Below are 27599 nucleotides of genomic sequence, written 5' to 3'. Positions count from 1 at the left end.
AACAATAACAGTAAAAGTTGGGTGTGTGTGTATACAATTCACAACTGACTCTAAAACTTAGAAGGATATGCAAAACACTAATAATTGCCAGGAAAACTATCAAAGACAAGACGGCGGAATTATTCAAGTTGAAACATCAAAGCTTCTGTTAATGTTAAAGTAATACAGCTGCGAAATTGGTGCTGGTAAAGGCAAGTGCAGACTCGATAGAATCAAATAGAACAGAAACTGGAACCAGAACTGCACATCTATAAACAGTGGACCTATGGCAAGGAGCGGGAAGGAGAGCTTCAATTCACTTAGTAACACTAGTGAAAACTGGGAGACAATCTTTTGGAAAAAAAAAAAAAAAGAAAGAAATCTGGGCTCCTGGAAGTGTAGTGACCACACGTATCCACACGGGGTCACTATTGAATGACTTTTAACTCTAGTTTCCAGCCAGGGGAAAAAAGATCTGAATTCTGGTCCTCTCTGAGAAGTGCAAAAGGGCCATCTTTTACATTCTTCCTTTACACCACATCACACTCCAGAAAAACAATTAAGTTCCAAATAGGCACAAAAATAAGGAATATACATTTTGAGATGATGAGAGAGAAGACAAGGAGGAAGCACTAGGTTAGATAGAAAATCTATGTCAGGGATGAATTTAAAAGAAATGTAATTTAAACTACCTCTCTTGGTAGTTATTTTTAAGTTGGGTTCTGAGATCACTGGTGTAGCCACACCGTTTTGCTCTCTAAGAGAAGTATGAGATGCTTTGGGACTTCAGAAGAGGGAAATTTCATCGGTGGTTAATCATGAATGAAAATGAAACTAAGCACAGAAGCTGTAGGAAAAAAAAAAAAAAGAAAGAAAGAAAAGTCATAAGACTGTACCTTAAGATTAATTCTGTGTCTGAACCATGGACTTTTCAAATTTTGGTTACTGAGGTGAATTCCCCTTTTACTTAAGCCTGAACTGATTGTACTTCGGGTTACAAATGAGTTAAATGCTATTCTCTATTAACCCTACTCAAACACTGATGCTGGCTCACAACCTCAAGTTTGGGCAGTATAAAACCTGACAGCGATCTGCACATAGGAGACAGTGTTCTCACTGACAGGAGCTACAACAATCTGAAAAGCACTTCTGTGGTCATGGATTCATCTGACATTCAAAGGAAAAAAATAGCTGTCATTGGTGGTGGCTTGGTAAGAATCAGTTTGGATCTACTGATATAATAGTGATCTTATATTCATTTTTATTATTTTAATGGTAATTATTAATCACTTACTTAGGTTGTTTATTTTCTTATGAAATCTTTTCTGCTGTTTAAATATACCAATTTAATATGTGGCATTAGTTTTGATTTGGTCTTCTCCAGGAAAGATACCTTATTTTTGTTAAATACGATTCCGCATGTCTTCAAAAACAAAACAAGTTGAATTTGATTTATTCCCAAATTAGCTGTGTTTTAAAAGCTGACATTAATCTGAATATTCAGTTTAATGAAAAATTTAGATCCATTTTGGGTAATAACTACTTTTGGTTCATAAGCATTAAGGTCTAATAAGAATAAAGGAGCCGTGAAGCAAATGTGTAAATATCCATTGGATATGTTTTATTTGAATAATTGGGTTCAAATAGAAACAATCTGTTTGGCTTGCCCCATGGAGCACAAGCAGCCAAGTGGGGGGGTGAGGTGACTGTGGGGATGTTGGAGGGGGTCTGTCGGGTACATTGTCATTGTCACCAAGCTGTGTCTGTTGACAGTGGTGTGAGTTTGCCTCATGGGAACTTGAATTTTTCCCCTTTCAACAAAACTCTTATTTGGGGATAAAGCTGTTCTCACTAGATAAAGTTAAACTTTTTTTTTCTACTTTTGGTCTAATTACCTGGAAGATTTTAACTCATATGTATTCATTCGTTCATCTGCTCCACAAAAATTTATTCAAGGGCTAATATGTGCCAGACACTAGTCTAAGCTGTATATAGTCGAGCATATTTTAGATCATACATGTATTTGTAATCAATATGTTGATTTTTATGTTGTTCTGCCTTCCTTATTGTCTTTCCCCCAAAGTCCTATGACCATTTTTGTAGTTCTATGTGCTGAGGAAGACAATCACAGGCCATGTCAATCAGTCCTGAGACATATACTGTATTTTCTTCACTTTGGGCTTTGGTTCAAGTCTTTCCTATCAAAATTTGTATAAAATGAGGCCCTTCCTGGTGGCGCAGCAGGTTAAAGCACAGCACTGAGAATCTAAAGCCACTTCCGCATGAGTTTGATCCCCGCCTGCCCCGGAGGTGACCACAGGGCGCCGCAGACCTCTCCTGACCCGCCCGCTGCTCTCCTCAGCAGTGTGCTTCGTTGATCTGCCTGTTCTGCTCCCCGCTCTGTCTCTGGTGAACCCTCTCACTGCCCCTGCACCTCTGGCCTATACCCCAGTTCTGTATGCACAAACAAATAAATCTTTAAAAAAAAATTTGTATAAAATGAGCATTTATGTATCCAGCATAGTGTCCGCTGTGTTGGCCTGGGGTACTAAAGCTACATGGGTGAACATTCAGAGAAGGGAAAGGCCAGGGAGCAAAAAAATAAAAAACCACAATTTCAGTAGAAATAACCACTAACCATAATAAAAAAAAAAAAGGTTACGTCATGGAAAGTGTTGTAAAAGGATCTGCACAGAATGTGGTTGGGGATTGCCTCACATAGGCATGGATGAGCAGCAAGCTGAGGAATCAGAGGGACAACCATGTGAGTGGTCGCAAGAAGAGTTTTCAAGTAGAGGGAATTGCCAGAAGAAAACCTGAGGCAACGATGACCTGGCTCTGTCCATTGGATCTTAGAGGGGAGAAAAGAAGGCTGTTTTTTTATTCCAAGTACACTAAAAATTTAAAGCAGAAAAATAAATTTGATTTTAAAAGATTCCTCAATTTATCACATTGAGGATTGAGACTTTTTTTTTTAAGAGTTATTTATTTGTGCATACAGAACTGGGGTACAGGCCAGAGGCCCAGGGGCGGTGAGAGGCTTCACCAGAGACAGAGCGGGGAGCAGAACAGGCAGATCGACGAAGTCCACTGCTGAGGGGAGCAGCGGGCTGGTCAGGAGAGGTCTGCCGCGCCCTGCGGTCACTTCTGGGGCAGGGATCAAACTCGTGCAGAAGTGACTTTAGCTACTTAGTGCTGTGCTTTAACCCACTGTGCCACCAGGGAAGGCAAGACTGAGCCTACTTTAAGGAGACAAGATAAACAGCTGGAACTGTTGCGTTTGTCCCAAGATTGGCCTAGGGTGACGATGATGATGCATTTTAAAATGTCTCTTAAAATCCAAGGAGGTGATTTGCATTTCCCTTATTAGTGATGCTGAACATTTTTTTCATATGCTTGTTGGCCATCTGCATTTCCTCTTTGGAGAAGTGCCTTTTTAGCTCTTCTGCCCAGTTTTTGATGGGGTTGTTCACTTTATTTTTGTTGAGTTTAGTCAGCTCTTTGTAGATCTTTGGGATGAGCTGTTTACCCTCTATTGTGTGCAAAAGTTTTTGACCCATCAGAGGGGTGTCTTTTTGTTTTGGTTAATGTCTCTTTTGCTGTGTAGACACTCTTTAACTTGATGTAGTCTCAGATGTTTATCCATTCCTTCACTATCTTTGCTTTGGGTGGTGTATCTTTAAAGATGTTACTGAGGTGTAAGTCATGCAGTAATTCACCAATATTTTCTTCGATACTGTTTCAATGGATTATTACTCAAAAATCAAAAAAGATAAACTCACGATACTTGTGGCAACACGGATGGAGCTGGAAGGGATCGTGCTTGGTGAAATAAGCCAGGAAGAAAAAGAAAAAGACTAAGGAATCAGAAGAAAAAAAGTAATTGTCAGAAAGTAAAAACTAAAGTAAACAGCTATAAACCAGAGCCACTGGGGTGGAGGGGCGAGAGGGGAATAGGATCAAAACAGGGTTGAGAGAGTAGATGGATATGGTGATGGCACATGGCTGAAGTGGTGGTGGGAAGCTCATGAGGGTTGCAACCGAGATGAGAAAGCTTACATTGTACCAAAATGAAGAATGCTATAAAAATAAAAAGGAAATTCAAGGGTGATAGCAAAGACGTCATTTCATTATGTGTCTTGGCAAGCATAAAAATGTGGGTGTCGTCAAGAATGTCTGCTTGAATGTTTGAACTTTATAGCATGGAACCACTTAATTACCTGGCACAAAGAGGCATGGATTAATATATGTGTATAAAGACACAATTAAAATTCCTCTGCAAAAGAATTTTTTCCACGTATTGGTCAGATCTGTGTGAAGAAATATTGTTTGATGTCCTTTTTTAGAAATCAAAATACTATATTCAAAATACATTTCTATTCTGGCTACAGTTCTCCGCCAAACCACAGTTATCCCTCTTCCTGATTCCTGTAACCGTCTTCTAAGTGGCTTCCTAGCTTCTTCCTATCCACATATAATCCCTTCTTTGCATAGTAGCAGAGTCAGCCTTTTGAAGCATAAATATAATTACCACTCTTTGCTTAACCTTCCAGTGTTCACCGATACAAATAAAATAAAATCCAAACTCTGCCAAAGGCTCTAAACTGAGTCTGTCTCTACCGTGTGGCCTCATCTTTTCCCTGTTTGATGTTTTCATGTTATCTAGCAGCATCTGAAATTGTACTTTATTATCCATCAATTATTCATTTTAACCTATTTATTAAATGCCTATTCAAATTAGTATGAACCATTATTGACCGATGCGATCCAGGCACGAGACCCATTTCTAACATTACTTTCTGTTATTTATTAAGTAGTTGGTGAATAAATGAAGGAGAGACATGAAAAGTCTCTTCCTAAGGATATGAAGGTGAAGGAGATTTCATAATGGATAACAGTTTGCACATTGGGGACATTAAGAAAAATACTGATGCAATAAAGCAATTCAAGAATAATAGAATCCAAATATAGGGGCCTCCTTGGTGGGGAAGGGGTTAAGTCTGAACACCATAAGCCTGTCTGCAGCCACTAGCTTCGATCCCTGCCAGGGAGTGACCCACGTGGCACAGCAGACCTCTCCTGTCTCACCTGCTGCTCCCCTCAGCAGTGTGTTTTAGTCCATCTGCCTGTTTTACTTCCCACTCTGTCTCTGGGGAATCCTCTCACCCCCCAACTTCTGTCCTGTACCCCAGGACAGAAGTGTACACACACACACACACATAAATTCTAAAAAAAAGACAAGCTAAATACAGAGAGGACAAAGTTACTTCTTTGTCTTTCTCCCTGTGTGTTCATCACCTTCCCGTTCTCTTCTCCCCTTTAGAATGAAATCCAAATACTTCATACTGTGTAACATGTTAAAGGAGCTCCCTGGCCCCTAGGAAAATCTTGAAACAAAATTGAGAAACTTCAATGGCCCTCCCTGGTGGCACAGCGGGTTACAGCACAGCACTGAGAAGCTTAAGCCACTTCCGCATGAGTTCGATCCCCGCCTGCCCCGGAGGTGACCACATGGCGCGGCAGACCTCTCCTGACCCGCCCGCTGCTCTCCTCAGCAGTGTGCTTCGTTGATCTGCCTGTTCTGCTCCCCGCTCTGTCTCTGGGGAAGCCTCTCACCCTCCGCATCTCTGGCCTGCACCCCAGTTCTGTATGAATAAATAAGTAAATCTTTAAAAAAAAAATTGAGAAACTTCAAGTAGGCCAAAGAACACCAAGAACCGCTCTCACCTTTTGCTGGCAGTGGTCGGCCTGCCCAGTGAAGTCGTCCTTGCTCTAATTTGGTGATCAGCAAATCCTGTGATAAAGACAGTTTCTGTTCTGTTCATCTCAACATAAAGAGGTCAGAAGAAATCGATAAATTAATGGATAAACGCTTACTGGGATACTAAAAAATGAAGGAAACTATAAACCATAATCCTACATTAGTGAAATTTTAACTATTGGAAAGTGTGAAAGATATTAAAATAGTTGTTTTTTTTAACGTTAATCTGAATATTTTGGAAACTCTAGGATTGACTTAAAGACTGTTCTTCATGAAACTCTTTCACCCAACTCTTCCTTCTTTCTGCGGGATTTCCCCCTGGGAACTGGCGGAGCAACTTCTCATGAACATTTCTTTGCTGCAAATGCCCACAGGGCTTCATTTGCCTTCATCACAAGGCTTTTCCTGTCAAATAAAATGATTTTGTGTGCATGAGTATGCTTTCAGAACAAGGTCCGGAGTCTTAGAAATCATGAGAAGTCGAAACAAAGACATGTTTTTCATTAGAGTGGTTTCAATAGCAGTGTGGTCCTAGTTAAGCACTAGCTTGGAAATAGATTTGAAAAGCTATCTCTGCATTTCAGACTGGAAGGAGTCATGTAAGTGTGACTTCCTAATTTTAACAAGTCAGTTTAGGGGAAAATGCCACACGAGCTCCCTGGAATTGAGTGAGTGTGATACAGCCCTCTTTCGCTCTCCAGTGACAAGCCAGAGAAGTCAAAAGGACCTGCAGTCCTGGACATGACCACATACAGGGTCTCAGAAATGTGTCTTCTGCTGGTCACATCGCATGGGAAAATGACCAGAGGCAAGGAGCCCTCTGTGACACAGTTATCTGAGCTCTCTTTTTACATTTTCCCCTGAAACTAGGAGTCTTAGCTAAAGGTACTATTATGCAACCCAGACGTAGCTAAAGATGTAGTGAGCATTTCTTCTGTCTCTCCTGCTGGCAAACAACTTCACTACAGGATATTGTGTGAGCCAGTCTTCCTAGGCTCGACCCAGCAAAATTCTCCATGGTGTTTAGAGACTAAAGACTTTCAAAAACATCAGGGTAAGGAGACTTGTACATTTTAAGACTTCTTTTCAAAAACCGTGTCCTGCCTCCAGGAATTCAAGTCAAATGAGTGGTTTCTGCTGATGAAATTGCCTTTGAAACAATTTGACCTTGATTGTCCGAGTTTGCATCTCACGGTTAAAAGATATTAGATTCTGTCATGGCTGTACAAGCGCAGCCTGGTTGAGATGACAAATTGGTCCTAGGTGGTGTTTCTGCCCTGTCTTCTCAGGATCTTGTCACATCACCGGTCTCTCTTCACTCGGCTTACTCGGAAAGAAACAGCATAAATCAGTGAGAAGACAGAGCATAGGAAATTGTGCAATAGATTGGAAACTCAGGAAACCTTATTCTCTCTGGCTCTTAGCTTTTTCATCTTGTCTACAGCTAGGTCATTATGTCTTTGAACTCTAAAATTCTACTGTTTCCTTTTGACATAGTACTTCCTTATTCACAGAGCTCTCTCTCAAAGTAGTCTTTATAAAAATAGAAATCAAATGTTACCTAGAATTTTCACTTTCCCAAAAATAAACAACCTTCAATCTTACAATCGTGGGTGGAGAGATACATATATTAATATTTACACATACAAATAAAAGGGCTCTAGAGCATACTTTTTTATATATTCAAATATTGAGATAACTCATGTGAAGAGCTTAATTATTAACCCTTATGATTATGAATATTCAAAAAGCCACTCTTTCTTCAATATGACAATTTTTAAATGAAGTTTTAAACAAAGTACCTTTTTCTTATATCCTTGTTAATTTTTTGACAGTGTAGGATTTCTCCCCTCGGGTGTGGTCACATAGCTGTCCCCCCACGCAGGCACACGTCACCACAGCCCTTTGCGCCCCCTCCCTCCCTGTTCTCACCCCTCCCCCACCCACCTTGCTCTATACTCAGCTTTCAAGTTTTTGAATCGAGCCCATTTTTATTACTGCCCTTTGTTGAATTATAATTCAACCATGAGCTAGAGCTTCATCTGCTGCTGAGACAAGGTTTTATTGGGGGGCCTTTAGGGAAGGTTGCAGATGCAGCAGATACCACTGGAATAAAACTATGGAAGTGCCCCGATGTGGGGGGAATCATGAAACATAAGTAGGCAGAGCTGTCTCTGATAGGTAAATTAATAATTTTTTTTTTTTTACAAAATGGAGGGGTAGCTGCCTGCGAGGGCAGTGACCACTTGTTTTCTTTGTAGCTGAGATCTGAGTGTATCTGTTTTGGGGAAAGACTTGGCGCCATCTTTTGAAACCCCCCGTTATGGGCGCCAGGGTGCTGGCCTTCTGAGGGTCACATAAGCAGCTGTAACTCCAAGTATCAGGTGTTCTAGGCCATCATGGCTCCTCACTCCAGTTTGGATATTCCCTTTATCAGTTTTAATTTTAAGATTTTTTTAGTCATCTCCACACCCTCTATTTGGCAAGTTCTACAAACAGAAATGAATGGATTTCTTTGTGACTGCAGAAGTTGTTCTGAATGGGGGCCCTCCCTGGTGGCGCAACCAGTTCAAGCACAGCACAGCACAGCGCTGTGAAGCTACCTCAGCCACTGCAGCACGAGTTCGATCCCCCACCAGGGCGGTGACCCATGTGGCATGGCAGACCACTGACCCACCCACTGCTCCCCTCAGCAGTGTTTCAGTACATCTGTGCTCTCCACTTCTTGTGTCTGGTGAATCCTCTCACTGCCCATGCACCTTCGGCCTTACCCCAATTTTGTATGTATAAGTACATAAATCTTTAAAAAAAGTTTCCTCTAAGGTTGGGGATCATAACTGGGGAGTGAGTAGGGAATTATGGCAGGCAGAATGTTCTGCTTTCTAACCAGAGTGCTGTGCACCATCATACAGGTGACTGGTTTCTGTTATTCTGTGAACTATACACATACTATATGATATTTCTGGGTAAAAGTTATAGCTCACTAGGAAAATAAAACAGCAATAAAAAGGCCCAAACTATCTCTAAATGTACATTTCATCTTGAATTGATGCCATTGCTTTTGCAAATGGTGTTTTCCAGTTGTTTCTGATAAGTCAATGTGACCACCAAGGAAAATATGGTCCAGGCACAAACAGCATTGCATTTTGCCAGTAAAGATTCCCTATATTTGTTCATGAAAATATGAAATAACTGCTTTGATTTCTAGGTTGGATCATTAAATGCATGCTTCCTTGCAAAGAGGAATTTCCAAGTTGATGTTTATGAATCTAGGGAAGGTAAGATTTACAATTTACAGTATCGTAAATTGTGAGCTGGTATTCTGATGTTTTTAATCTCTTTTTGTAGATTTCTACATTTTTTGAAAGAGGAATGATTGGATTTCTTTTTGAAAGCCTCTACCATCTCCATCTAATTTAATACTAGTTTAGTTCTGCTTGCATTTTCTTTCAAAAAGCTAATTTGGTCTTGATTGTACCAGTATGCTCATCCTGCCATAGGGCATAAGGAAGTGTGTGTAACAAGGAGTGTACTTCCAATGCCTTAGATATCCGGGTGGCTAAATTTGCACGTGGAAGAAGCATTAACCTGGCCCTTTCTCATAGAGGACGACAGGCCTTGAAAGCCATTGGTCTGGAAGATCAGGTACGTTGTTAATGCATTTTCTTTCGAGAAGACGATATTTGTCATTTTCCAACAATGGCATCGCTTTGATTTTATCCTGGTTTGAAACACTAATAAATGCCAAGTGTCTCTGCATCAAAACTTACTCTGAAAAGATTTCTTAAACTTCCAAATCCAGTCCTTGAAACTCTTGGGGGATCAGAACATTGTAAATGACATGGGGTGTGGAGGTGCTGTAATTCCACGGGAAGATCGCGCTGATTCTGGGCTCAAGCTGGCATCCGGGATGAGAGGAGGCAGCAATTCCATTCTGTTGCCTGTGTGGCATAACCCTATAATCTTTAATCCATAATTTTGTACTCTAGAGCACTTTGAAACAAAAAGCTTTTTCATCACACATTTAGAAGCAAATTTGACCTGATGGTTTTTATGTTCTTTAAAAAAAAAAAATCTCACTTAGTGTGAAGATGTCTTGCTATACAAATATCTCAGGTAATGTCCCCAGAATCTGCTGTGTGATGTAATATCCACCTATGCACAACCCATCTAAAATTTGAAGACTTCTAAATTTTGAGACCAATGTGTCCCCAAGTATTTGGATAAATATTGTGGGTATGCAGTGGATTTTATTCATGTGGGTTCAATCATCTGAACGTACCACTGTCTCATGTACCACTGAAATGCAATAGTGCTTTTGCTAACAGTGTGTTTTTTTAAATGATAACTTAAGTGCCATTTGCATTTTCACAATTTGCATGCACATGTGTGTAGGAAAACACTTTGCAATTCATTACAGGAATCTTGGACTTCACTCTTCATCAATCACTTCTTTCTGTGATGGTGAAAAAAAGTACTTAACTTCTCTGACAATGACACACTTTCCTCAACTATATTACTTGCTTTAGATGAAGTAAACTTTAAGACCATTCCAAAATCTAAGATTAAAAAAAAAAAGGTAAAATTTGCAGGAACACAGTATACTTCAGTTGTATCATGTTGTGCTTCTAGAATCTTTACTAAAATTCTATTTTAGCTTCTTGAAAATCACATTTTTAAAATCAAACCTATCTTATTTGCATGATGTCATAGTACACAAACTAAAATCAGTATTCTGGCTTTGTTTTAGATTGTATCCCAAGGTATTCCCATGAGAGCAAGAATGATTCATTCTCTTTCAGGAAAAAAGTCTGCAATTCCCTATGGGACAAAGTCACAGGTTGGTTTAGCTGAACTTGTCTGGCAATAGCTGTGTCTAATGTCTGGAACTAACTACTTACTTTTTGGTCCTTCCTTTCTTCTTTAGTTCTATTACCAATATTACCTTTCAATCTAGTATTTGGGGAATTCTACCAATTAACAAGTTAGTTCATAGGAAGAAGGCTTAGTCCCTAATATTCAGGCTGATTTAGTTGTTTCTCTTTGCTTATTCCTCTATGCTAAGCTTATACTAGATGGCAGTCTCTTCCCATCTCTCAGTTAGATAGAAAAGATTACCATGTATTTATCGTCCAACATAATATGCAAAATCAATCTAGAGGATTTTATGATGCTGGTTTTCTCAAAGCTGACTCTCTTGCTCAATATTTAATTAAACTGCAATAGAATTTATAGAACGAGTCAGAAAATCTTTGAGCACTGTATAATTTCCAAAATGACAAGACAGAGTTTACAAAAGAAAATTCACCATCTGCTTTGTGTTTGCCTTCTTGTCTTTCACATATTAATGTACGGAGTTGGGTAAGATACGTATTTTTATCTAATTACATCATCTAAGTTTGTTTTCTTAAGGGACAGTAAATGTACAAAGCATCTATCAACCAAAGGAAAGCCCCAACCTACTTTATGTAGCCACACTTCATTTTTTTAAGTTCAGAGCCAACTTAAGTTTCAAGTATCTGGCCCTTTGTGGAGCTCCCATTACAGGTAGATCAGCTTTCTCCAGACTCACTTGGGTACTTACTGAAATGTAGAGTTTGATACTGCAGAGCAGGGTGAAGGCTGAGGTTCTGCATTCCAGACACACTCAGTAGTATTCATGTTGCTGCTCCAGGATCATATTTTAATTATCAAGTGATAAAGCTCATCAACTCATAGGAACAAGGTCTTTGTCAATTCTGGATGCTAAAAGTAGTTGAGGCACCTCACACCTATTAGTATAGTTACTATTATAAAATAAAAAGAAAAGCAAATGTTGGAGAATATGCAGAAAAATCAAAAAGTACTGGGCATTATTGGTGGGTACATCAAATTGCTCAATAGTTAGAAAACAGTGCGGTGGCTCCTCAAAAAAATTAAAACTGGAATTACCATATGTTCCACAAATTCTACCTATTTTGGCCAACATAATGACCAAATTGTGGAACTCTCTCCACTGTGGAACCTGAACTATTACTGACTTGTTATTTCTATTCATAGTTAGTCTTCCAAAGTCTAGCCATTAGATTTGATATTAGAAAATTGAGGTTTGATGGGCAGGCGTTAACTTTTGTTTAGATACAATACTACGGTTATATTATAGGTTGACAAGTCAACCCAGTCTAACAACTGACATGTAAAACACATTTTCCCACCTAAATGAATCTTTGCAATTTGAGTGTTTCCGAATATACTTCGAATACCACAAGTGTGGTTTCCACTGAGACGCTGTAATTTAGTGACACAGAACTATGAGACAGAATTAAGAGGTCATGTTCATTTTAATTTATATCAAAGGCACAGAAAACTCCTTCTCAGTCATTGCCTCTGTGGGGTAACCACATTATTTCTGTATCAAATATAGATTTCACCAATAATTTTAAATGACTACATATGGATAAGATGAAAATTTATAAATTAACATATTTTTTAAGTGTTGTGATATGGCATAATTTGGGAACTAATATACTCTAAATGTTTAAAGCAGTAGCTTCACCCTGAATTCAAGACAACATTATAACCTTCATGGACCCTAAGTAGATACTCTTACCTTTCTGCATTCTTTTTCTATAAAATAATAATAAATATCAAAAGTTAGATTTTATGAGTATATTGTTGTAAAGATAATGTAACCCAGGCTCATCTTTACATATCCATTGTATGTATTATTTTTCTTCTTACAATGATATAAATTAAAACATTTTCACAGATACCAAAAAGTATTGTGCACTGCGCATTGTTCCTGTGGATTAGTCAGCCGTGCTGAATATTGTCTGCTGGATATTGCCAGAAACAAGCAACACATTTCATGGGGGGCCGGCCCTTCTCGGGCCACCCACGCCCCTCTCTGTCATAACCAACACCAGTGCACACACGTGAAAGCACAAACACACGATTCCTCCTTCACGCTGGGATGAAAGCTCCACAGTACCCTCTTGGGGAAATAGTATATTGATTTCAGTTTTTAGCCTTTCAGAAGTTTGCAGAACTGTTCAGTTTACATCTCTAAAACAGGTTCATGATTAGTTGTTCAGACAAATCAATCTTAGTGAAAATCATATTTTTCCTACAGGATAAGGTTTGGTTTTTATGGTATCAAACTTTGAAAAATCCTAACTTTGAATTTGAACTTTCTATTGTATGTACTTGGGTATTTATTTTAGAAAAAGTCTATTTAGCTAAATGTTTATAAAAGTAAGCTTGCTAAAGAATAAGTATTTTCTGTTGCTGAATGAATAATATAAAGTTGTTAGTACTCTCAGAACCAAGAAGTACCTATTTTATTTTTCTTGCAGTATATTCTTTCTATAAGCAGAGAAAACCTAAATAAGGATCTATTAACTGGTAAGTTCAATACTTTATTCACCCCTTGTCATTCTGAATTTTTTTAAAAAAGCACATGATGCTAATCTTACTGCATGATAGACTGGGATTTCTTCTTCGTTCTTTTTTATGGGCACTAAGACCAAGACTACCTACAACAGCCTTGAAAAGTGATACATTCTGTGGCATCTCTTTTGCATCTTATCAATGGCCAAGGAAAAGTCATTTATTTGACATGGGTTGGATTCCTGCTGTGGGCAGGACTGGGTTGGGTGCGTATTCATACCCTGAGCGCACAGTTGAATGGAACTACAGATGAACTTGAATGCTTTGCAGAGTGACACGATTAGATGGCCATCTCCAAAAGATAAAAAGCAATGGAATTAGGCTGAGAGAGAGCTGCAATCTTTAGAGCAGCATGATAATTACCGTGTTCAAAAGTGGGAGGAGGAGCTGGAAGGGGTTCATGATATTTCCACATAAACAAATGCTTAGGATATTGAACTATAACCCTGAAGTGTCTTACTTGAGTACCAAAAAGACAATCACATTAACGCAAAAGTCACCAGACTACAAATGATAACTTTAGCTTAGATAATCAATCCAATCATATCCCACGTAACTTTTGACTGTAGCAGTTTTCTATATATTTGTGCTAAAGGATTTCACACTTTGAAAATCATGCCATGTAAATATTTCTACTATCTTGCCAACTAATCCTTCTTGACATAGTCCAGTGGCCTCTGATCTTAGGGAAACAGTTGTCCACATGATTTATCTGTTCCTCCATCGTCCCTTATCTAGAACATGTTTGTAGTATGTCTTGAAGGATTAGTGAAGAGTAAGTTCACTGTAGTTAATTATTCCTGCTCCTAAATTTATAAGGCTGTCTTTAGGATAAGTGGATCACTGGTATGATTTTAATATAAATACACCATAAAGCAGTTTTTTTTTTTAAGTAGTGTAGCAGGCCTAAAACAATTTCATTAGCACCTTCTGAATTTATTAAAATAAAAATAATAGCAAACATTTCTTGACCCACCAGGCACTACTTTAAATGCTTTCTTTGCATCACTTAAGCTGAGAATGACTTTCATATCCTTTCCAGAGATTAAATGAGATTTTGAGACCAACATGGTGTAAAATTCAGTGTTAGTAAGTGGTATAATATACAATTGATCTTTAGTTAGTTTATTCCAAATTCCATGCTTTTAACTACTATAGTCACTATCTCAAATATTGTCTCTGAATATCTGCTAATACTCAGGAGTAAAAACATGGGGAAGAGCCGATCTTGGTGTATATAACACAAGTTCCCCTGATTTTGTGTTAGGAATGTACTGCTCAGACAGCAATTTAATAAATGCCACAAACATGTTAAAATAGGAATATAGAATCTCTTGAAATCTTCCTAAACTTTGGCGTGCAAAACGCTTAGTTCTTCCCACAGCCTGAGAGGAATGACCAGCCTGTTCCCATACTCAATCCATTGTAAATGCTCTTTACTCCTGACTGAAGTTTCTCTGAACTTGCAAAATTTGTAACTAAATCAATTTACTGCATCAGCATTTCATGTGGGATTGTTTCATGGGTCACCACCCCACAGAAGGTTAATCATTGTTAAGCAAAACAAACACTAAAAGGGTTATGTGGCCAAGAAGTTTGAAATGTCATGATCAAAGGTGTTTTGTTTTTATTTTTTAAGATTTCTTTATTTATGCATACAGAACTGGGGTACAGCCAGAGGCTCGGGGCGGTGAGAGGCTTCACCAGAGACAGAGTGGGGAGCAGAACAGGCAGATCGAGGAAGTCCACTGCTGAGGGGAGCAGTGGGCGGGTCAGGAGAGGTCTGCCGCGCCCTGTGGTCACCTCTGGGGCAGGCCGGGATCGAACTCATGCGGAAGCGGCTTTAGCTTCTCAGTGCTGTGCTGTGACCCGCTGTGCCACCAGGGAGGGCCGATCAAAGGTGTTTTAAAAGTTGTTTTTTCTTACAATCCTCCTCAGGGTCTTCGTTCTGTAAGTCTGCACTGCCCATCTTTCAGAACACACTAGTATGTGGCTACCCTTATCAGTGATATGTGCAGTTTTAAATTTTATATTTTTATTCATACTTTACTGCCAAATCATCCTGAAACATTTGTCAAGTAGTTGCATATTATCATTTTAAGTATTTTATATTTACATTGCTAAGAATAAATGTTTCTACATAGTGTCAGAAAATGTAGACTATTTCAGTTTAAGGAAATAAGAATTAGAATTTCAGTTATATTTGTTTTCCTTCTTTTCCCCCCAGCTGTTGAGAAATATCCCAATGTGAAGCTGCACTTTGGCCACAGGCTGTTGAAATGTAATGCTGAGGAAGGAATGATCACCGTGCTTGGGTAATCAATCACCCATTTTGATATCAGAGGTGAAGGTTTAGAGTGGAGGGCTGTATCTATAAACTTTGTTCTTTGGCTCTTTGAGTTAAAAGATTACTAAAATGGTATTTCAACTAGTTTCCGGAGTCAAAGAATTTTAGATTGAAAATTAAATCAGGCCTTAGCTGTGTCCTGATACCAGAGCCAGCTGATGCTTCTTGATTCTCATGCCAATTTGCCTCCCCTGTATTGGGCCCGGTGTCTACAGCTGCTCAATGCTCCTCCCTTGAAATGTGTGACCCTCCCAGCCCCGCTTCTCTTCTCATCTCTGTCTGGCTCCCTTTGATTGTTTTTCCTCTCAAGTTCCAAGGCTTATATCCCACTCTTGGGATATGGCATGGATTGCCAGTACATTCAACCACCACTTGCAAATTCACAACTCTCAAATGAGCCTCTTTAGCTGGGTCCTCTTCGTCCTCTCTCATTGCTACTGGAATCCTAATCAATGTCAGCGCATCATGAAACGCGTTACAGGTGCCTCTTGCAAATCTCAAACACATTAAAACTGGATCACCTCTTTGTAGATCACCCAGCGTCTCACTCCTGACTTCCCCAGTAACTGGAAATCCTTCTGGATGACTCTTCTCCCTCGCTTACGCCATCAGCTCTATAAAGCAGACCCCAGTCTTCCTGTCCCCCACTTCCACTCTCAGAGCCCGCGGGTCTTCCCTCTTTCTGACCACCACAGTGGCTGACCTCTTCTCCGGCACTGGCGTCTGCACTCACCTCCTTCCTTTCCCCTTGTTTTTGCAGTCTGTCTCCAGTTAGAAGGGTCACAGCAAAGATAGATTGCCTGAATCATCACGTATCATCCTTTCAATGGGGAAGATTTCAATATTTTGTTTTAATATTCAAAATTATCTTCTCTTTCCTACTGTCATTCCTTGCTATCTTCTGATATCTTCCACTCAAGCCAAACATAGTGTTCCTCAAAATTCTCAGTTGTTCATACATTCCCTCTATTTGGAAACCTCTGCCGTCTTTTCGGGATTTTCTTCCTTTGTGCAAGAAATTTAACTTTCAGTAAAAATTCCATGGATTGGCCCTCCCTGGTGGCGCAGCGGGTTAAAGCACTGCACTAAGAAACTGGAGCCACTTCCGCATGAGTTCGATTCCCGCCTGCCCCGGAGGCGACCACATGGCGAGGCAGACCTCTCCTGACCCGCCCGCTGCTCCCCTCAGCAGTGGACTTTGTCGATCTGCCTGTTCTGCTTCCCGCTCTGTCTCTGGTGAATCCTCTCACCCTTCGCATCTCTGGCCTGTACCCCAGTTCTGTACGAATAAATAAATAAATCTTTAAAAAAAAAAAAAAATTCCATGGATTAGTGTGTCTTCGTTAGTCAAGTTGGTTTTTGTTTTTCTCATTCTCATAAACAAACCTGTGACGGGAACAGGTGTTATCATCTTTGTTTTATAGCAACAGATTCAAAGTTCCAAATCAGATTTATAAAAGCGAGTAGAGGCCCCGTTTGCCATTTCGTGTTCTACACAAGTAGACACCTCACCATTTTCACCATTAAACTTTCTTTTTTAAAAAATAAACTTTGTAATAAAAAAAAGAAAAAAAAACTTTCTTTTTTAGATGGTTCACTTTATTTTTCAGATATGACAAAGCTCCCAAAGATATTGCCTATGACCTCATTGTAGGATGTGACGGAGCCTATTCAACAGTCAGAACTCACCTGATGAAGAAGCCTCGCTTTGATTACAGTCAGCAGTTCATCCCTCATGGATATATGGAGTTGAATATTCCCCCCAAGGGTGGCGATGTAAGGCTTCCCTTTTCCTTTTCTTATCTGCTTTCCATAATTCTACAGAAGAAGCATAGTCAACTGCACACATTTTCAATAGCAAGTCTCAGTTTTGAGGTCTGGCACACATGCTCTGTAATAAATAATATGAGTACAGGCACTCCCTTAATAATATTGCTCTTATTTCTTTACCTTTCCATATGTTTTCTTGAGTGGGAAGGAAATGAGAGGAATTACAATGACCCTACTGAAGTACATTGGGGCTTTGCTCACATAATAATGTCATTTTTTAATTCCTCTTAGAAGAAAACAATGGGAATTGTTTGGGAATCAGTTCATATACTGACAATCCAAAGTTCTTATGTTGATGGTAAATCAAATAGTAGATCTTAAATAAAGCAAATAGCAAGTGTTTGGAAAGATTTGTTGCATTTTCTCATTTCCCATTTCCATGTTATACCACATGTGGTCTGAAATAAATGCATTGCAGGCATAATTTATATTGTCATAAGCAAATAATTGTAGTAACTGAAGGAAAAGTAAAATTCCCACAGAAGCAAGAAAGAACTTGTCAGGATAAACAAAGCTACATGATTTGCATAGGAAGCATCCATTTTGAAGTTGTCAATTGAATCTATCTGAAATTGAAATATCTATAAAATAGCTAGTAAGATTGGAATGGTGATATTTATATACCAGATATATGCCAAATTGTATCAGCCAATCAAATCTGTATTTTAACATGTAAGTCATTGTCTATTTCTTTCTCCTGTTTGCAAATTTATTTACTAATATTTTAATGTTGATTTTATGTTTTCAGGTAAGTCTTCTTCCCATGGCCCAGGAGTTGATAATACTGGGTAATAAAATAACAAGATCCTGTTGAGAAGTTTTTTCCAGACTTTAGTGAAATCATGAACGTTAGTGTAGATTTGGTATAGCTAGTTATTTTATACTTATTTACTATTTATGTTGTAGGAAATAAGTAATGCGTCTTGCTTATAAAATTTTGTTTTGTCCATGAACAGTAAATGTGGGATCTTCCTGTCCAAAGTAAGGTGAAAAATGAAGTATAAATTTATCACCTACATACAAGCACAAATATATAATTTATGTGTCATATTTATCCACACACATATGTTTTTGTGTGTACATGGACATAAATAGAAAAGGAGGAAGAGTATATGTAAAATTGACCTAAGCTTGAGTTTATAAACTTTGTGTAAGAACACAAAGTATTTATAAGACTTTATCTTTTGTCTTATACAGCAATAGATATGACTTATCACTAACTATGCACTTGATGTTATTTAAATTATTATAGAGACAATGGTAACATATGCAGAGTCAGCTCTATAGATATGCTTCACTAATACACTAATCAAACATTTATATCCCTTCTTATTTCCTCAGTATGCCATGGAACCTAATTACCTGCATATTTGGCCTAGAAATACTTTTATGATGATTGCACTTCCTAACAAGGTAATATAGAATTTCATGTTTAGTTAGTAGTAAAAACCAGTTAGTTTTTATTACTAATCTTTGTACTCTGTAATTTTTTACTTTAGTACTTAGTAACTTGCCTAATTACTTTTCTACTTGCTATGTATAAACCTAATGTCACTGCTTATTCTATTTCACGATTATAACTTTGACACTTTGTGATGACCGAGGAAAAACCTGGAGGACGTTTAACATGCAAGAATAACTAAAAAGAGTTTAATTTTGGTGGTGTCTACTGTCTTCCCCAAGACAGTCTAGTAAGAAATGGTCTCTAAAAAGAGTTTAATTTTGGTGGTGTCTGCTGTCTGCCCCCAGGCAGTCTAGTAAGAAATATTCTCTACATAAAACTTGTCTTTAAGGTCTCTAGGATGCTGGAATATACATTATACAGAAAGGGCAAGGGTGGTCACTAGAAACTAGTTTGCTATATAGGTGTAACTATTTTTCTCATTAGTCTTTTTCTTGATAGTTTTAGGGTCCAACGTCCCGTGAGATTACCTTAAAAGGAGTAATAGATGTTGCAAGGAAGACTTAGGGTGTAGGCCAGAGGCACCCGAGTGAAAGAGCTTGCCAGAGACAGTGGAGAACAGAAGACACAGGCTCATTGAAAGACACTATTAAAAGGAGCAGTGGGCAGCAGAGGAGAGGTGTGCTGTCCAGGGGGACTGCTTAGCACCAGTAGTCTGGGCTGTGTCCTGAAGACCTGAATTAGCATCATGGATCAGCATCTCTTCAGATCATCAACTGAACGACCAATTCCATGCAGTCCCATCCACTCTCTTTATTCATTCAAGCTTCATTCAAACTTGCTTGCTGGGCGAGGACTGATGCCTTAGATTTTAAATTTAGTAATGCTACACAACAGTAGAGAGAAAAAGAGATCAAATGAAACCCAACCAGTTTAGTGGTAATCTAAGAGGTGCTGAAAATGCTGCAGTGTATGTTGTGGACATTCTCTACAATCAAGGATGCCAGGAAATAATGCTGGGATGTGGTAGAGGTTTTCTGCAGGAGCAAGAGAAGAAAGCAAGGCTGGCCTCCTGTTTTCGTGAACATTCTTTCTAGATGCCCCCTTGCTACAGCAAGAAGACAGTGAGTTAGGGTTCCATCTTCAGTGCTGCCGACGCCCTGTTCCCTGTTCTCTTTCATGGCTTTTCTTTTCTTCTTATAGAACAAATCTTTCACCTGTACTTTGTTCATGCCCTTTGAAGAATTCGAGAAACTTCACACTGGTAGTGATGTGCTGGATTTCTTCCAGAAGTACTTTCCAGATGCCATTCCTCTAATGGGAGCGTAAGTTTTAAGATGTGTAATATATCTTGTGTTCCATTGATTTTTTTTTTCAGTTATTCAAAATTTAAGTAAAGGTCATATGCCCCATTTCAGTTTTGGTTAAATGTCATTCAGCGACCTAGACAAGAAGGCTGTATTGAAAGCAAAGTGTAAGTGGGTGTGGTGTTGGGAGCAGGAGCTATGAAAACGCCACAGCCGGTTTCCCTGGGAGTCACCCAAGTCCCTATGTCTGTAAGTGCCCGTAGGCCCCTCGGGTTTGAGTGGCACAGAGCTGGCTATGCTGGCGTCTGCTGGTGGATATATAAATCTGTGGCACAGAAGACAGCGCACAGCCTCAAGTCTCAGGTCTGCACACGCTAGCTTGGTGAGCTATGTTTCCGGCTCCTCATAGTAAAATGGCAATAAATAATAAAATGAATAAATGAAAAGTTTCATCAAAAGATAACATTTTTCTCAGAGGGCTTTAGCAAAGCACAAAAATATAAGAGGAAATATTTCCTTAAAACATCACACAATGTAGTATGTACAGACATATATACTACATAGTATATGACTATATACTATGTAGTATATAATGATGCAACCTGAAAGTTATAGAATGCTACAGTGCAATGTTACTTTAATAAAATTTTTTTTAATAAAACCTGCCTCAAATGGTTGTGAAAAGTTAAGATTGCGCTTATAAATTATTCAGTGTGGGGCCTGACACATGTAATGTTCTTCTGACCTGACACTTAATTAGATGCCTTAGATCAAGACCTGAGTCTGTCTGGGTCTTATCCTCACCCTGTGAATGGGCCTTTCACTTAGTCTCATTCTTCCTGCCTCTGCTTCCGGGGTCCTCCCTTCTCCTGAGCCCAACTTAGTTTCGGCCTCCAACATGGAAGCCAGATTTTCATACTGTTTCTGTTCCTCACTTCCTTGGATGTCAGATTTTTCATCTTTAGAACAAGCAAGAGGATGACAGCCTTGTAGGGCTGTTATGGAAATGAAGTGGCTGAAGCCCGTTTAAGGGCCAGCTCCCTGCCAGTTACAAGCAGGTCTGTCAAACATTGTGTCTTGTCCTTTCCTGTAGCTTAATCCCGTTACCTGCTCTAATCTCTCCTTGACGGGAATCTTGAAGGAAAAAATCTGCACACCCACAGTTAGCTCTTGTGTACTGTTAAAACTTGTTCTGTGGCTGCTTTTGGCTCTTTAGTCATATTTAAGATCCTTGGGTATATATTATTTCCCTACTTATAGCTTCTGCAAACTTCCGTAAAATGCTTGAAAGCTTAAGCCAGAAAGAGAAAGAAAAATACCGGATGGTTTCACTCATAGCAGGAGTATAATGGACCAGGAGAGAAAATAACAAAAATAATGAACAACCATATACCAGAGACATTCTGTGGGGGTGGAGTGGGGAATGGGATCAAAAACGGGGGGTGGGGGGAAGGGAGGGAAATGCACGGGACTATGGTGGTGGCACAGGGGTGATTTGGTGATGGGAAACCCGCAGGGATTACAATCGAGATGGAAAAAGAAAAATGTGCAAAATGATGTAAAAGTAAACTTTGTAATAAATAAAATAAAAAACATGCTTGAAAGCTACTATGATTACAATCATCCACTTCCAAACAACATAAATAAATTCATATTAATTTTGATTTGTTTCAGTTTAATCAATTGCATAGCAGCATCTTAATTATTCCATGGAAACCAAAACATACCAACAGATTTGATACTGCATGATCTATGCATAGATGATGAAATTTTCAGGACATAGAGCACAGACATATACTTCAAGATAGCAAATGCAGGCAAACTTGTTCTTTTGGGATATGATTTATCATTGTTCACACAGAGGTGTTTAAAACAATGAATCTGGGGGATGGAAGAAGCTCATTTTTCTTCCTGGTATGTCTGTGTATTTTCCTATGATATCTGATACTAAAGTCAATAAACCCAAAAGAATTATGTGATATTTAATTTCAGTTTAACATCTTTGCATTATCTTCCTCTGAAGGGAAGCCCTGAAGAAGGATTTCTTCCTGTTACCGGCCCAGCCCATGATCTCTGTAAAGTGCTCGTCGTTTCATTTCAAGTCACACTGTGTGCTGATGGGAGATGCAGCCCACGCCATAGTGCCCTTTTTTGGGCAAGGGATGAATGCGGTCAGTTCATTTTCCCTGGGTTTGCTTCCGAAATATTTAACATCAGAGTTAACGATACAATTTTAAATAAAAAGACATAACTGAACATGCTCACAAAATCTCTGTGAAATCCCTAATTCAACAATCTTATCAGCTGTTTAATCAGCTCGATCACTAGCTATAATCATCTTGGGGAGCTTGATTCAATAATATAAAAAAGTGCCCAAAAACCTGAGATGGCATTCTGTTGTTAGAAACATAGATCAAATCTTGGCTCAGAATTTACTGAAATATGTGTTTGCAGAAGTAAATTTATCTTTATTTCCTTACCTGTAAATTGGATTTTTTAGTAATACCTACACCAAGAGATTCTTGGAGTAGGAAAGAATTAAAGACTGAAAGTGTTGTCTCAGCCTAATGGTATCTCATGTCTAAATTCCTACAGCATTAATAGTATATATAAATGATAAGTAAACTTGTTTTATATGTAATCTTTGTTACTGAGACAATGAAGATTTTGTCTTTTAACTTTTACATACATTTATATTTTATTGCCTCTAAAACTCTAGTTTGAATTTCTAGAAAGTAGAAAACAGATTTTATATTCCCTTTCCCACTGCATATAGCACAGTATCTTAATGACTTTTTACGGGCTTCTGGATATTAGAAATTTTCTTTAATCTTTACTTTTAGAAGCTAAATTAATATGAGAATTCTATCCTGTCATTAAATTACTCTAAATGTGGATCATAAAGAACTGGGTAGTTTTTATGTAATTGTAAAATTTATAAGAGATATAATTATTCTTGTTTCTTGAAGAAGCATTGGAATTCATCAAAATTTTAACTGTAATTTAAAATTTTGGTCAAATTACAAGCCATCACTTACATAGTTAAATGTTGTGCATACATGTGCATATGAACTGGGAGAAGACAGTGTCCTGCAGTTGGTAACCTCTTATAAGTCAATGCCAAATGTGCCACTCAACTCTGTGCTAGCTGAGCATAAACAGCTTATGAACATTACTCACCAATGGAAAGTCTTTGCAAAATTGTTAAGAATCTTTTATTATTTCTGGTTTATTTTTTCATTTCATTTCATTTCATTTCATTGCCCTATGTTTCAGGGTTTTGAAGACTGCTTGGTGTTTGATGAGCTAATGGATAAATTCAATAATGACCTTAGTAAGTAACATTTCTCAACTGGATAGAGATTAGCCCTACTTAGTAATTGTAGACTGATTTCTTTTCCTGAGATATCACACACTCATGGTGAATATTTCTTTGTATCTGTACACTTTTCTCTCAAGAGTTCAGTGCCACTATGGTTATCCATGTCAGACAAGGAGCACCCAGAGAGGAAAAACATATCTATTATTAAACAATTAAGGCTTCCTTGCAAATCTCTGCCTTTCCCCTTATTTTCATTGTAATTCTTCCTTGTCTTGTAGCATGAAGATAAAGCACATAATTGGCTCATTTTCCCCTTTAATAAGCACATATAAGTGAATCATAATTTCACATAATCTCTGAAATATTATATTTATTATATTTATTATATTTATAATCTCTGAAATATTATATTAATAATCTCTGAAATATTGTGTCTAAAAATATACAACTCTTAAATTTATACTTTTAGAAAGTTAGAAATCAGCAAGTTTGAGCTTAACCACTTCACATTAGTGGAAGGGCTATTTTCCTTTCTGACTAAGATCCTGTAGCTTAGAATTATTTGTGGAGAAAGAAAAACTTGTTAACAAAGATTTACTTTTTTCAGATTAAAAACTCTTTCAAGGTTGTAAAATCAATACAACAAAAACTATACTGTTATGTTCCTTTGAATTTATGAGAAACCAGACAGTAGAATGGAAAGGAAAAAAAAAAACTGTCATTGTCACAGGAGGAGGGATAGGCTCTATTTTCACTGGTTTTGCCAGATATTTAGGTGACTAGAGGACCATTTGTAGGAATATACTGCTTAATCTGACCTACGTAAAGTCCAGCACAATTTTTAAACTGTTTGGAAAAGATGAATTGTTTAACCTGATTTCCAGGTCTTTGTCTTCCTGAGTTTTCAAGATTTAGGATTCCAGATGACCACGCGATATCAGATTTATCCATGTACAATTACATTGAGGTGAGTGAGGAGATTTGACTTCATTCCATGCGATTGTTAACAGATACTATTTTTCTTTAGTTTTTCTTTGCTCTACTCTCCCTTACACATTTTTTATACTTGATTGGATCATAACTGTGTTGTAACAATGAGTCTTGTGCATCATCTCTTCGTACATTTCAGAGGCACTTAGAAGATAACAAAGATAAAAAATATCTAGTGTAAATCTCTGATAATTTATACCCGTCTTAGCTAGTTAGAGTTAGCAACATGCTATTTCAATTGAGAGTGCTAACATACTTGAATAATATCAGAAGTGTTAAAGGACTTCTTCACTCTCAACATCTTAAACAGCAAACTCAGTAACTTTGAAAATCCTTTGGGCCTTGTGTATTGGAGTAAGCTATACAGAAATTCATGATCAAATCATTGGTGCTCTGGAGAAAAACAGAATTGGGCCTGAATCAGTCACATAAAAAACTCATGATAATTTCTTGTATAGTTTTTAACTAATCATATTAAAACATTTGCAAGAAGAATTCAAATAGATTTAAGTTGTTTTCAGTCTCTCCTGAAGAAAGAAAATCACAAAGTGACTTTCCATTTAAGCAGAATTGCTTCATATGTAGTGAGGAAAGTTCTATAAAATATTGAGTCTTCATTTCAACATCCATGTATCTTGGCTGCATTATTTTCTCTCTTTGCTGCTGAGTTTTTATTTATTTGTGTTTCCTGGTAAGGTAATGTTGGTTTACCACACTCTGTATGATTCACTGGTATAAGTTCATAACTCTTCAGATGTAGATCACACCACACCCACCACCATGGCACCACCATCCTCTACCACTGGCCATTGGGTTGCCTCCTCTCTTTGCCCACCACTCTCCTCTTCAACTCTTGATAGCCTTAGCTATACAATCAGATTATTTTAAAACATGGAAGCAACCACACAAACTTTGTCCTGAATTTGGCATAGGTCAAGCTGGAATACCTTGAAGCATATGGCATTTATTTAAAGTATACTATAAACAATGTTTTAAACCCACCAAGGAACAGCAGACATTAGTCACATCTTTGAATTCTCAAATTACCTTTAGTTATAATTGAACAAATCCTTTGCTGAAATAGAACTCCCATATTACCTGAGCAAAATAGAGTTCATAAACTCAATCTGTGTTATTGCACTACATTTTCAAGTAATACCCTACAGGACTGAAAACGTTTGGGACTAGCTGTTATGGAAACAAGAATTTAATGAATAAATTTAATCTGAGGTTGTGATGAATGAAGGTGAAGAGCAGTAATTTTATGGTGAAGAAATAAAGGTACTTTGTTCAAGACATTCTTTAAGGCTTTGCCTTTTTGCAGATGAGAGCGCATGTCAACTCAAGATGGTTCATCTTCCAAAAGAACATAGATAGATTTCTCTATGCTATTATGCCATCTACCTTTATTCCTCTTTATACCATGGTAAGATTAAGATTTAAAACTTTTCCTCATTTTGCTATTTCTTGTCATTACAGACCAGATAACAATACTTTCTAAACTTCCTTATAGGTGACCTTTTCGAGAATAAGATACCATGAAGCAGTGATACGCTGGCACTGGCAAAAGAAGGTTGGAACAGTTTACGCTTAAAAAATGCTGATATGTTAAAGATAATGCGTGATGTTTATATTTACTTCAGGCAAACACAGAAATGATATTGTAAACACCCAATATATGCTCTATAAATTAAAATATCCAAATGATCATGCCTAAGGTGTGCACAGGCAGAGGCCTGAGGCGCAAAATTAGAATGGCAAGCCAAAGAGCTTTTGAAAGGAAGAATTTCTTTTAAACTAATGCTAATATTAGTTTATTTTAGCGATGTGACTTTTTCATTTTATTTTGCAATTGACTTGTTTCATGGAATACTTTTATTGGTTTAATTTTTAAAACTGGACAGAACTGAATCTCTTATAAGACAAAGTCTATGCCACATTCGTTTTGAATGGTTAACCAGAGATACCAGTAAGTGGACATTCAGGTTCCTGATGTCTGTTTTGGAAATTTTACAACTTCATTTATTCAACAACTAATTCTATTTAGTGTGCAGCCACTGAAGGGAGCACGGTCATGAACAAGAAGCTGCCCCTGCCCTTCATGTCCATCAGATTGCAGTGGGGGGTGGGGTAAGGGTGGGCAATGGAAATGGAGCGGCAGAGGAGAGGCTCCTGGCAGAGAACATGGATGGACTTGGACAGGTGGACACTAGAAACACCTCTCACACATCCAGTGTGAGAATAGCTAATATTCAGTGGAGTTGGAAGCTAGAACACATCTGTGGGAATAGCCAGAGGCAGAAATGTAACAGTAAGCAGAATGTCAATCATCCTCAATATTATCTTGGAGGAAACAGGAAGACTGAAGGGGGCTCAGACCCAGAAGCAGGTTTTAAAAAGATTACCTTTCTATGTGGAGAATAAATTGGAAGGATCAAGATCTGTTCATACAAAGATGAATAAACTGAGGTCCTTACCCTAGAGGAACCAATGGGGTGAGAAGAGATGGTGACAGGCAGTTAGAATGCAGGACACTAAGTGCAATGAGAGAAAGTGGTCAGGAGGATAAAGAATTAGACTGACCAGGACTAGAATAAACAGGTGCTGCTGGTCTACTAGAGGTGGCAAAGATATTCTGTTTAATGTCTTTGGGTGTATAATCTCTGAGTCACAGAGGTCATTAGACCTATCGCTCTTTTCTTAGAGATTTTGTGCCAGGTATAAACTGTGACTGCATCATTGAAGCTTCTGCACAGAGATATAAGATGGAGTTTGTAGCTATGACCTTGTTTTTATAAAATCCTTTTATCCCTCTTGGCCATACAAAAGATGACTAAGAATTCCTTAATCAGAACACAGGATAAGGTGTTTCTGGGAAAAGCTAGAAAAAGGAAGCTCTGGATTCTTGACCTTGCAATTCATTGAAGTCTTTTCCTAGTAGTTATGTAATTAAATTGGTAACTGTAATTAAATTGTAGACAGCTTCATTCAAATATGAAGTCTATTTCAAGACTTTCATCTCTTGGAAAATGAAAGGAGAATTCTTGTTGTCTTTCCAGGTAATAAATAAAGGGCTTTTTTTCTTTGGGACATTGATAACCCTCGGTGGTACCTACCTTCTGATGCGCTCCACGTCACTGAGACCCACACATTACTTGAGAAGACCTTGGGACTGGATCACTTACATCCATAACACGGGACATGTCTCCCTGCAAGGACCATGGAGTCTCTAG

At 38.2% G+C, this 27599-nt stretch overlaps 1 protein-coding gene across 1 annotated transcript; it reads left to right on the top strand.

The window, feature by feature from the left end:
- Nucleotides 1-1136: 1136 nt before the first annotated feature.
- KMO (kynurenine 3-monooxygenase (kynurenine 3-hydroxylase)) lies at nt 1137-27599 on the top strand. The gene is made up of 15 exons (XM_004691053.2): nt 1137-1190; nt 8949-9018; nt 9288-9385; nt 10491-10580; nt 13075-13123; nt 15396-15483; nt 17126-17291; nt 18687-18758; nt 19951-20072; nt 22078-22225; nt 23331-23388; nt 24261-24343; nt 25691-25792; nt 25880-25939; nt 27426-27599. The coding sequence occupies exons 1-15, from the start codon at nt 1137-1139 to the stop codon at nt 27597-27599; spliced, it is 1434 nt and encodes a 477-aa protein (XP_004691110.2).

The sequence above is a fragment of the Condylura cristata genome, unplaced genomic scaffold, assembly GCF_000260355.1.
Source record: "Condylura cristata isolate star-nosed mole 26May11 unplaced genomic scaffold, ConCri1.0 scaffold00029, whole genome shotgun sequence".
NCBI classification, from domain to species: domain Eukaryota; kingdom Metazoa; phylum Chordata; class Mammalia; order Eulipotyphla; family Talpidae; genus Condylura; species Condylura cristata.
This window is presented reverse-complemented; position numbering and strand designations above follow the sequence as displayed.

Coding starts and splice junctions, on each gene's coding strand:
- KMO (XM_004691053.2), top strand. CDS start 1,137: ATGGATTCATCTGACATTCAAAGGAAAAAAATAGCTGTCATTGGTGGT. Junction 15,484..17,125: donor GGAATGATCACCGTGCTTGG/GTAATCAATCAC, acceptor TTTATTTTTCAG/ATATGACAAAGCTCCCAAAG. Junction 25,793..25,879: donor TTATTCCTCTTTATACCATG/GTAAGATTAAGA, acceptor ACTTCCTTATAG/GTGACCTTTTCGAGAATAAG.